General features: G+C 44.7%; 1 protein-coding gene across 1 annotated transcript in view; it reads left to right on the top strand.

The window, feature by feature from the left end:
* The window catches only part of LOC139545501 (uncharacterized), an 88203-nt gene that overhangs the window by 63001 nt on the left and 13092 nt on the right, over window positions 1-12110 (top strand). The window contains exons 15-19 of the mRNA XM_071353350.1: window positions 3985-4063; window positions 4403-4682; window positions 5094-5348; window positions 7811-7998; window positions 9824-9912. Of these exons, the coding sequence (XP_071209451.1) occupies window positions 3985-4063; window positions 4403-4682; window positions 5094-5348; window positions 7811-7998; window positions 9824-9912 (891 nt within the window). The remainder of the gene's footprint in view (window positions 1-3984; window positions 4064-4402; window positions 4683-5093; window positions 5349-7810; window positions 7999-9823; window positions 9913-12110) is intronic.

Below are 12110 nucleotides of genomic sequence, written 5' to 3'. Positions count from 1 at the left end.
TCAGTATACATGCAGTACACTGTTTAGATGGTGTCAGTATACATGCAGTACACTGTTTAGATGGTGTCAGTAGATGGTGTCAGTATACATGCAGTCCACTGTTTAGATGGTGTCAGTATACATGCATTACACTGTTTAGATGGTGTCAGTATACATGCAGTCCACTGTTTAGATGGTGCCAGTGTACATGCAGTCCACTGTTTAGGTGGTATCAGTATACATGCAGTCCACTGTTTAGATGGTGCCAGTATACATGCAGTCCACTGTTTAGATGGTGTCAGTATACATGGAGTCCACTGTTTAGATGGTGTTAGTATACATGCAGTCCACTGTTTAGAAGGTGTCAGAATACACGCAGTCCACTGTTTAGATGGTGCCAGTATACACGCAGTACACTGTTTAGATGGTGCCAGTGTGCACGCAGTACACTGTTTAGATGGTGTGAGTATACACACAGTCCCCTGTTTAGATGGTGTCAGTATACATGCAGTCCACTGTTTTAGATGGTGTCAGTAGATGGTGTCAGTATACATGCAGTCCACTGTTTAGATGGTGTCAATATACATGCAGTACACTGTTTAGATGGTGTCAGTATACATGCAGTACACTGTTTAGATGGTGTCAGTATACATGCAATACACTGTTTAGATGGTGTCAGTATACATGCAGTACACTGTTTAGATGGTGTCAGTATACATGCAGTCCACTGTTTAGATGGTGCCAGTATACATGCAGTCCACTGTTTAGGTGGTGTCAGTATACATGCAGTCCACTGTTTAGATGGTGTCAGTATACATGCAGTCCACTGTTTAGATGGTGCCAGTATACATGCAGTACACTGTTTAGATGGTGCCAGTATACATGCAGTCCACTGTTTAGATGTGCCCGTATGCTTGCAGTCCACTGTTTAGATGGTGTCAGTATGCATGCAGTCCACTGTTTAGATGATGCCAGTATACATGCAGTCCGCTGTTTAGATGGTGCCAGTATACATGCAGTCCGCTGTTTAGATGGTGTCAGTATACATGCAGTCCGCTGTTTAGATGGTGTCAGTATATATGCAGTCCGCTGTTTAGATGGTGCCAGTATACATGCAGTCCGCTGTTTAGATGGTGCCAGTATACATGCAGTCCGCTGTTTAGATGGTGTCAGTAGATGGTGTCAGTATACATGCAGTCCACTGTTTAGATGGTGTCAGTATACATGCAGTACACTGTTTAGATGGTGCCAGTATACATGCAGTACACTGTTTAGATGTTGTCAGTATACATGCAGTACACTGTTTAGATGGTGCCAGTATACATGCAGTACACTGTTTAGATGGTGTCAGTATACATGCAGTACACTGTTTAGATGGTGTCAGTATACATGCAGTACACTGTTTAGATGGTGTCAGTATACATGCAGTCCACTGTTTAGATGGTGCCAGTATGCATGCAGTCCGCTGTTTAGATGGTGTCAGTATACATGCAGTACACTGTTTAGATGGTGCCAGTATACATGCAGTACACTGTGTAGATGGTGTCGGTATACATGCAGTACACTGTTTAGATGTTGCCAGTATACATGCAGTCCACTGTTTAGATGGTGCCAGTATACATGCAGTACACTGTTTAGATGGTGCCAGTATACATGTAGTCCACTGTTTAGATGGTGCCAGTATACATGCAGTCCACTGTTTAGGTGGTGCCAGTATACATGTAGTCCACTGTTTAGATGGTGCCAGTATACATGCAGTCCACTGTTTAGATGGTGTCAGTATACATGCGGTCCACTGTTTAGATGGTGCCAGTATACATGCAGTCCACTGTTTAGATGGTGTCAGTATACATGCAGTTCACTGTTTAGATGATGTCAGACCCTGGTTCCTCTCTAGGTTTCTTCCTCAGTTCCTGCCTTTCTAGGGAGTTTCTTCCCAGTCACTGTGCTTCTACATCTGCATTGCTTGCTGCTTGGGGTTTTAGGCTGGGTTTCTGTAAAGCTCTTTGTGACAACTGCTGATTTAAAAAGGACTTTATAAATTACATTTGATTGATTTTCTATAGACACTGGTAACATTGAATATATGAGTCTTCTGGTGCTGGAGAGATAATCAACTTTAAAAGTGGTGAATTGGCCCTCTAACATCTCTTCTATACCTCTATTACATCATCCTCATGAACTGAGTGAAATGAATGTAGAACAGTGAAGTGACCACAGCATGTGGTGGTGGTGTAGGGGAACAGAACAGTGTAGTGACCACAGCATGTGGTGGTGGTGTAGGGGAACAGAACAGTGTAGTGACCACAGCATGTGGTGGTGGTGTAGGGGAACAGAACAGTGTAGTGACCACAGCATGTGGTGGTGGTGTAGGGGAACAGAACAGTGTAGTGACCACAGCATGTGGTGGTGTAGGGGACCAGAACAGTGTAGTGACCACAGCATGTGGTGGTGTAGGGGAACAGAACAGTGGAGTGACCACAGCATGTGGTGGTGGTGTAGGGGAACAGAACAGTGTAGTGACCACAGCATGTGGTGGTGTAGGGGACCAGAACAGTGTAGTGACCACAGCATGTAGTGGTGGTGTAGGGGAACAGAACAGTGTAGTGACCACAGCATGTGGTGGTGGTGTAGGGGAACAGAACAGTGTAGTGACCACAGCATGTGGTGGTGTAGGGGAACAGAACAGTGTAGTGACCACAGCATGTGGTGGTGTAGGGAACAGAACAGTGTAGTGACCACAGCATGTGGTGGTGGTGTAGGGGAACAGAACAGTGTAGTGACCACAGCATGTGGTGGTGGTGTAGGGGAACAGAACAGTGTAGTGACCACAGCATGTGGTGGTGGTGGTGTAGGGGAACAGAACAGTGTAGTGACCACAGCATGTGGTGGTGGTGTAGGGGAACAGAACAGTGTAGTGACCACAGCATGTGGTGGTGGTGTAGGGGAACAGAACAGTGTAGTGACCACAGCATGTGGTGGTGGTGTAGGGGAACAGAACAGTGTAGTGACCACAGCATGTGGTGGTGGTGTAGGGGAACAGAACAGTGTAGTGACCACAGCATGTGGTGGTGGTGTAGGGGAACAGAACAGTTTAGTGACCACAGCATGTGGTGGGGGTGTAGGGGAACAGAACAGTGTAGTGACCACAGCATGTGGTGGTGGTGTAGGGGAACAGAACAGTGTAGTGACCACAGCATGTGGTGGTGGTGTAGGGGAACAGAACAGTGTAGTGACCACAGCATGTGGTGGTGGTGTAGGGGAACAGAACAGTGTAGTGACCACAGCATGTAGTGGTGGTGTAGGGGAACAGAACAGTGTAGTGACCACAGCATGTGGTGGTGGTGTAGGGGAACAGAGCAGTGTAGTGACCACAGCATGTGGTGGTGGTGTAGGGGAACAGAACAGTGTAGTGACCACAGCATGTGGTGGTGGTGTAGGGGAACGGAACAGTGTAGTGACCACAGCATGTAGTGGTGGTGTAGGGGAACAGAACAGTGTAGTGACCACAGCATGTGGTGGTGTAGGGAACAGAACAGTGTAGTGACCACAGCATGTGGTGGTGGTGTAGGGGAACAGAACAGTGTAGTGACCACAGCATGTGGTGGTGTAGGGGAACAGAACAGTGTAGTGACCACAGCATGTGGTGGTGGTGTAGGGAACAGAACAGTGTAGTGACCACAGCATGTGGTGGTGGTGTAGGGAACAGAACAGTGTAGTGACCACAGCATGTGGTGGTGGTGTAGGGGAACAGAACAGTGTAGTGACCACAGCATGTGGTGGTGTAGGGGAACAGAACAGTGTAGTGACCACAGCATGTGGTGGTGGTGTAGGGGAACAGAACAGTGTAGTGACCACAGCATGTGGTGGTGGTGTAGGGGAACAGAACAGTGTAGTGACCACAGCATGTGGTGGTGGTGTAGGGGAACAGAACAGTGTAGTGACCACAGCATGTGGTGGTGGTGTAGGGGAACAGAACAGTGAGTGACTGTTTCCTGTGTCCAGGTTGACCTGGTCTGAAGTGAAGTGTCGTAGTCGGGAGACTGAGATCTCTAGTCTGAAGCGGAACCTGGAGGTGCTGAAGGTAAGACTACTGGCCATGTCTAAAGTCAATGTGAGCAAACCACATACAGTAGATCACAGTATTCTCTGAATACACTGCTGTGTGTGTGTGCGCGTGCGTGTGTGTGTTAAAGTTCCTAATGTAATGTATTTCATGATCATATGAGATATTGAGTGACCTGTATAAATATTCTAGTACGTCTTAAAAATATTAATATATTAATGATCTTTATTTGATATCACTAGTCAGTTTTTATATTCTCGTCCTTACATCATTTACATTTACATTTAAGTCATTTAGCAGACGCTCTTATCCAGAGCTATGATATGATGATACATCATATCATCTTTGTTATTTTAGAGACTCTCCATGTTGGATGTTCCAGCTCTGCTGCTGACCAGTCTGAAGGAGCTCACTGAAGAACAGCTGAAGACATTTCAGTCTCACCTGACTAATGGCTGGATGTTAGGCTTTCCTCTCATCCCAGAGAGCCACCTGGAGAACTCTGACAGACAGGACACAGTGGATCAGATGGTGCAGAGATACGGCCCTGAGAGAGCTGTGGGGATCACATTCTGCATCCTGAGGGAGATGAAGCTGGATGATCTAGCAGAGAATTTACAGAGAGATCACACTAGAGGTAACATAACAACAATGTACATCAATCTATACATCAACCATCTCAGTTCAGTGTAGGTCTAACCAGAAAGAACATTCAACTGACTTCATAATAACATTCAGCAGACCCCTCTTTTATAATGTGTATTCATGATGTATCCAGGTGACCACATTATGATTAAACAACAATCCAACATTCATTACATTCCATACATACAGTCACCAATACAGTAGGGAAGATTTCACAAACAGATGAGACTTTCTAATCATGACTGTATATCTCTTCCTGAGCTTCCTAATCTGGAAGATGAACCAGAATGATCTGGCAGAGAAATTAGAGATCAGAGAAGTAGGATTATAGACAAGGACCCTAACTGACTCTCTGTCCCCCCTCCTGTCTTCCCCTCTATTTCCCCTGTTTCTCTCTTTCCAGTTCTACTGCTGATCAGTCTGGAGGAGCTCACTGAAGATCAGCTGAAGACATTTCAGTCTAAACTGAATGTTGGCAGGATGTTAGGCTCTCCTCCCATCCCAGAGAGTCAGCTGGAGAACTCTGACAGACAGGACACAGTGGATCAGATGGTGGAGAGATACAGCCCTGAGGAAGCTGTTAGGAAAACACTGAGAATCCTGAGGGAGATTAATCTGGATGATCTGGCAGAGAATTTAGAGAGATATTACACTAGAGGTAACATAGCCAGAATGTACATCAATCTATACATCACCATCACAGTTCAGTGTAGGTCTAACCAGAAAGAACATTCAACTGACTTCATTATAACATTCAGCAGGCTCCTCTTTTATAATGTTTATTCATTTTACATTTTACATTTAAGTCATTTAGCAGACGCTCTTATCCAGAGCGACTTACAAATTGGTGCATTCACCTTATGATATCCAGTGGAACAACCACTTTACAATAGTGCATCTAACTCTTTTAAGGGGGAGGGGGGGTTTAGGAGGATTACTTTATCCTATCCTAGGTATTCCTTAAAGAGGTGGGGTTTCAATTGTCTCCGGAAGGTGGTGATTGACTCCGCTGACCTGGCGTCGTGAGGGAGTTTGTTCCACCATTGGGGTGCCAGAGCAGCGAACAGTTTTGACTGGGCTGAGCGGGAACTGTACTTCCTCAGAGGTAGGGAGGCGAGCAGGCCAGAGGTGGATGAACGCAGTGCCCTTGTTTGGGTGTAGGGCCTGATCAGAGCCTGAAGGTACGGAGGTGCCGTTCCCCTCACAGCTCCGTAGGCAAGCACCATGGTCTTGTAGCGGATGCGAGCTTCAACTGGAAGCCAGTGGAGAGAGCGGAGGAGCGGGGTGACGTGAGAGAACTTGGGAAGGTTGAACACCAGACGGGCTGCGGCGTTCTGGATGAGTTGTAGGGGTTTAATGGCACAGGCAGGGAGCCCAGCCAACAGCGAGTTGCAGTAATCCAGACGGGAGATGACAAGTGCCTGGATTAGGACCTGCGCCGCTTCCTGTGTGAGGCAGGGTCGTACTCTGCGAATGTTGTAGAGCATGAACCTACAGGAACGGGTCACCGCCTTGATGTGAGTTAAGAACGACAGGGTGTTGTCCAGGATCACGCCAAGGTTCTTAGCGCTCTGGGAGGAGGACACAATGGAGTTGTCAACCGTGATGGCGAGATCATGGAACGGGCAGTCCTTCCCCGGGAGGAAGAGCAGCTCCGTCTTGCCGAGGTTCAGCTTGAGGTGGTGATCCGTCATCCACACTGATATGTCTGCCAGACATGCAGAGATGCGATTCGCCACCTGGTTATCAGAGGGGGGAAAGGAGAAGATTAATTGTGTGTCGTCTGCATAGCAATGATAGGAGAGGCCATGTGAGGATATGACAGAGCCAAGTGACTTGGTGTATAGCGAGAATAGGAGAGGGCCTAGAACAGAGCCCTGGGGGACACCAGTGGTGAGAGCACGTGGTGCGGAGACAGATTCTCGCCATGCCACCTGGTAGGAGCGACCTGTCAGGTAGGACGCAATCCAAGCGTGGGCCGCGCCGGAGATGCCCAGCTCGGAGAGGGTGGAGAGGAGGATCTGATGGTTCACAGTATCAAAGGCAGCCGATAGGTCTAGAAGGATGAGAGCAGAGGAGAGAGAGTTAGCTTTAGCAGTGCGGAGCGCCTCCGTGACACAGAGAAGAGCAGTCTCAGTTGAATGACTAGTCTTGAAACCTGACTGATTTGGATCAAGAAGGTCATTCTGAGAGAGATAGCAGGAGAGCTGGCCAAGGACGGCACGTTCAATAGTTTTGGAGAGAAAAGAAAGAAGGGATACTGGTCTGTAGTTGTTGACATCGGAGGGATCGAGTGTAGGTTTTTTCAGAAGGGGTGCAACTCTCGCTCTCTTGAAGACGGAAGGGACGTAGCCAGCGGTCAAGGATGAGTTGATGAGCGAGGTGAGGTAAGGGAGAAGGTCTCCGGAAATGGTCTGGAGAAGAGAGGAGGGGATAGGGTCAAGCGGGCAGGTTGTTGGGCGGCCGGCCGTCACAAGACGCGAGATTTCATCTGGAGAGAGAGGGGAGAAAGAGGTCAAAGCACAGGGTAGGGCAGTGTGAGCAGAACCAGCGGTGTCGTTTGACTTAGCAAACGAGGATCGGATGTCGTCGACCTTCTTTTCAAAATGGTTGACGAAGTCATCCGCAGAGAGGGAGGAGGGGGGAGGAGGGGGAGGAGGATTCAGGAGGGAGGAGAAGGTGGCAAAGAGCTTCCTAGGGTTAGAGGCAGATGCTTGGAATTTAGAGTGGTAGAAAGTGGCTTTAGCAGCAGAGACAGAAGAGGAGAATGTAGAGAGGAGGGAGTGAAAGGATGCCAGGTCCGCAGGGAGGCGAGTTTTCCTCCATTTCCGCTCGGCTGCCCGAGCGGAAATGATGATGTATCCAGGTGACCCCATTATATTAAACAACAATCCAACATTCATTACATTCCATACATATAATCACCAATACAGTAGTGAAGATTTCACAAACAGATGAGACTTTCTAATCATGACTGTATATCTCTTCCTGAGCTTCCTAATCTGGAAGATGAACCAGAATAATCTGGCAGAGAAATTAGAGATCAGAGAAGTAGGATTGTAGACAAGGACCCTAACTGACTCTCTATCCCCCCTCCTGTCTTCCCCTCTGTTTCCCCAGTTTCTCCCTCTTTCTCAGGTACTGTCACTTCCTCACACAAGTTCTTTGACCAACCCAGGCACCGACCCATCTTCTCCCCAATGAAACGCAAATACCAACATCTCTCCATCTCCCCCTCCTTCCTTCAACCTGGCTCGTCTAAGGAGTTGTCATCAATATCTGGTAGCTCAGGACAGCTCAGCTCACAGGTAAGAGGACGGTTAGAGAAGTGTAGGATCACTTCTACCCTCATATGTTAAACACCTGTACTCACTGTTATAGTCAGTTCTACAGTTCTACCCTCATATGTTACATCACCTGTACTCACTGTTATAGTCAGTTCTACAGTTCTACCCTCATATGTTACATCACCTGTACTCACTATCATAGTCAGTTCTACAGTTCTACCCTCATATGTTAAAACACCTGTTCTCACTGTCATAGTCAGTTCTACAGTTCTACCCTTATATGTTACATCACCTGTACTCACTATCATAGTCAGTTCTACAGTTCTACCCTCATATGTTAAAACACCTGTTCTCACTGTTATAGTCAGTTCTACCCTCATATGTTACATCACCTATTCTCACTGTTATAGTCAGTTCTACAGTTCTACCCTCATATGTTACATCACCTGTACTCACTATCATAGTCAGTTCTACAGTTCTACCCTCATATGTTAAAACACCTGTACTCACTGTTATAGTCAGTTCTACAGTTCTACCCTCATATGTTACATCACCTGTACTCACTGTCATAGTCAGTTCTACAGTTCTACACTCATATGTTACATCACCTGTACTCACTGTCATAGTCAGTTCTACAGTTCTACCCTCATATGTTACATCACCTGTACTCACTGTTATAGTCAGTTCTACAGTTCTACCCTCATATGTTAAAACACCTGTACTCACTGTCATAGTCAGTTCTACAGTTCTACCCTCATATGTTACATCACCTGTACTCACTGTTATAGTCAGTTCTACAGTTCTACCCTCATATGTTACATCACCTGTACTCACTGTTCTAGTCAGTTCTACAGTTCTACCCTCATATGTTACATCACCTGTACTCACTATCATAGTCAGTTCTACAGTTCTACCCTTATATGTTAAACACCTGTACTCACTGTTATAGTCAGTTCTACCCTCATGTTAAAACACCTGTTCTCACTGTTATAGTCAGTTCTACCCTCATATGTTACATCACCTGTTCTCACTGTTATAGTCAGTTCTACAGTTCTACCCTCATATGTTACATCACCTGTACTCACTATCATAGTCAGTTCTACAGTTCTACCCTCATATGTTAAAACACCTGTACTCACTGTTATAGTCAGTTCTACAGTTCTACCCTCATATGTTACATCACCTGTACTCACTGTCATAGTCAGTTCTACAGTTCTAACCTCATATGTTAAACACCTGTACTCACTGTCATAGTCAGTTCTACAGTTCTACCCTCATATGTTAAACACCTGTACTCACTGTCATAGTCAGTTCTACCCTCATATGTTAAAACACCTGTACTCACTGTTATAGTCAGTTCTACCCTCATATGTTAAAACACCTGTACTCACTGTCATAGTCAGTTCTACAGTTCTACCCTCATATGTTACATCACCTGTACTCACTGTTATAGTCAGTTCTACCCTCATATGTTACATCACCTGTACTCACTGTTATAGTCAGTTCTACAGTTCTACCCTCATATGTTACATCACCTGTACTCACTGTCATAGTCAGTTCTACAGTTCTACCCTCATATGTTAAAACACCTGTACTCACTGTCATAGTCAGTTCTACAGTTCTACCCTCATATGTTAAAACACCTGTACTCACTGTTATAGTCAGTTCTACAGTTCTACCCTCATATGTTAAAGCACCTCAAGAGATGTTGTCAAGAGACATAGTGTTCTCAACAATGACTGTCTCATCCATTAAGTTTTATTACACGCCTAGACCCTCAATGTGGTCCTCAATAGAAAATACTTCAGTCAAGACAGACTGTGTGTGTGTGTGTGTGTGTGTGTAGGAGGTAGCTGCCTCTGAGAAGGAAAGGAAGCCAGCAGGGGAGGAGAGTGAAGAGCCTTCCAGCGAACTCCCCAGCACCTCTTCTGGAATGTGAGTGGACATATAGTATATTATCGATTCTCTACCTGGTACAGCCAGGGACACCCCTTATAGGATATGAGTGAACATATAGTATATTATCTACCTGGTACAGCCAGGGACACCCCTTAGAGGATATGACTGAACATAGAGTATATTATCTACCTGGTACAGCCAGGGACACCCCTCAGAGTGGATATGAGTGGACATAGAGTATATTAGTCCAGGGTGCGAATTATGGGGGAGCTCAAATAAACCGTCAGGGTTGGGTAGATTACTTTCTAAATGTGATCCGTTACAGTTACAAGTTACCTGTCCAAAAATGTCATCAGTAACGGAACTTTTGGATTACCCCCAAACTCAGTAACGTAATCTGATTACATTCCGTTACTTTTAGATTACTTTCCCCTTAAGAGACATTAGAAGTAGACAAAAATGCATGTGACCAATTGAACGACATCTATTGCAGGATAAATCAATGTTAAATTTTACATAGCTGGCCATATATGGATGGAAAATTTGACTTTGTGGTGGTTATGTAGGCTTCTTCTAAACCATCACTTTCCACTTCATATAATACAACTATTCAATTATATCTTTACATTAAAAAACAAAGTCTATCAAGATTCCAGTCATTCCAATAATGTTATACCCCTTGATGTTCAAGAATAGGACTTGGAAATATGGAAGTATAGATTAGCCAAATTGTTTTACCTGAGCATGACCCCAAAACGAAGGACTTAGCCAGCCTACTCTGTTGTTTATGATGTTGTTGTCATGGAGGACTGATTGGGCTCATTGATTCTAGTTGAGAAATAAATGCTGCTCTCATGAAATGGCATGTTTTACCAAGAGTGTGCAAAGCTGTCATCAAGGCAAAGGGTCGCTACTTTGAAGAATCTCAAATACAAAATATATTTTGATTTGTTCAACACAATGTAGAAAATAGTACAAATAAAGAAAAACCCTTGAATGAGTAAGTGTGTCCAAACTTTTGACTGGTCTTGTATATGTAATTTAAAAATCAAAAAATGGATGTAGCAACTACAGATTGGACCTTTAAGTCTAGCAAAAGTTTTAGCAAAAAAAGCCCCACTTTTATTCCATAAGCCGGGATCTGCACTATGCAGCTGTTGCAAAAGCTCATTTTTCACTCGCTGGCCACTGATTTCAAAAACAATGATTGATAGGCAGCTTAAACTTCTTGAATTCAACCATTATTGGGTTCAAATACACATTTAGATTTGTGAACAGCCATCCACAACAACCACAATCCATAAGGTAAATGAGAGAGCAGCAGTGTGATTCACATCCATGCGCTATGTAGATCAATATTAAGTGATATCCGTATCGCCGTCATCCTTACCTCGCAGCGTTTATTCAAGTTTGATACTGACAGCAGTCGCACCAATGGAAGACGTAGCTTAGACTGTAGCTTACAAAAGCCTATTCCTGCTCGTTTCCCGCGATCCATCAAACACATTTGGTGTGTCATCATAGTGGTCTCTGATTTGTGGTCAGACTCGCTCAGGTGGAACAAACTTAAACTTGCGCCTTTTTTCAATGCTGATTTAAATGTCATTGAGATAACAGAGAAGTGTCAAAGATTTTTTTCCACAAACATATTTTCTGAATTTAAAAGTAATCCTCAAAGTAATCATCTAGTTTTTCAAAAGTACCTGTAATCTGATTACAATATTTTTGCTGGTAACGTAATGGATTACAGTTTTTTTGTAATCCCTTACATGTAATCCTTTACTCCCCAACCCTGTAAACTCTCTCCCTGCCCATGAATGGTGTACTGTAGAATTCTATAGCTGGCTAGACAGAGGTGCTGTCCACTCAGTAGTGTTGCATTTCAGCCTCAGTTGAGCTCCTTTAGACACAATGGGCATCCAATCCATCCAACAAGTATACGTTAATGACAGGAGGCCTATAATTGATTCTTTCTGTGAAAAGTATTTGGTTTTACAATGGCATATGTGACTCACCACCTGGATTTGGTCTTATGTAGCAAAATCTGAAATTGTATTTTTTACATTGGATAAAAGTAGAGACTCAGAGCTACTAAATGGTATTTCACACACTGCAGTTGAGGAACAATGGGAAAGTAATTCAGCTTTGAAAGTTGATAAACTTGTAACCCCCCTTTTGAGTCGTCTTACCTTCAGCACTGATTGCCGGTCGCGGTGAAAAAAGTAACTCTCCCA

The sequence above is a fragment of the Salvelinus alpinus genome, chromosome 2 (genome assembly GCF_045679555.1).
Source record: "Salvelinus alpinus chromosome 2, SLU_Salpinus.1, whole genome shotgun sequence".
Lineage (NCBI taxonomy): Eukaryota > Metazoa > Chordata > Actinopteri > Salmoniformes > Salmonidae > Salvelinus > Salvelinus alpinus.
This window is presented reverse-complemented; position numbering and strand designations above follow the sequence as displayed.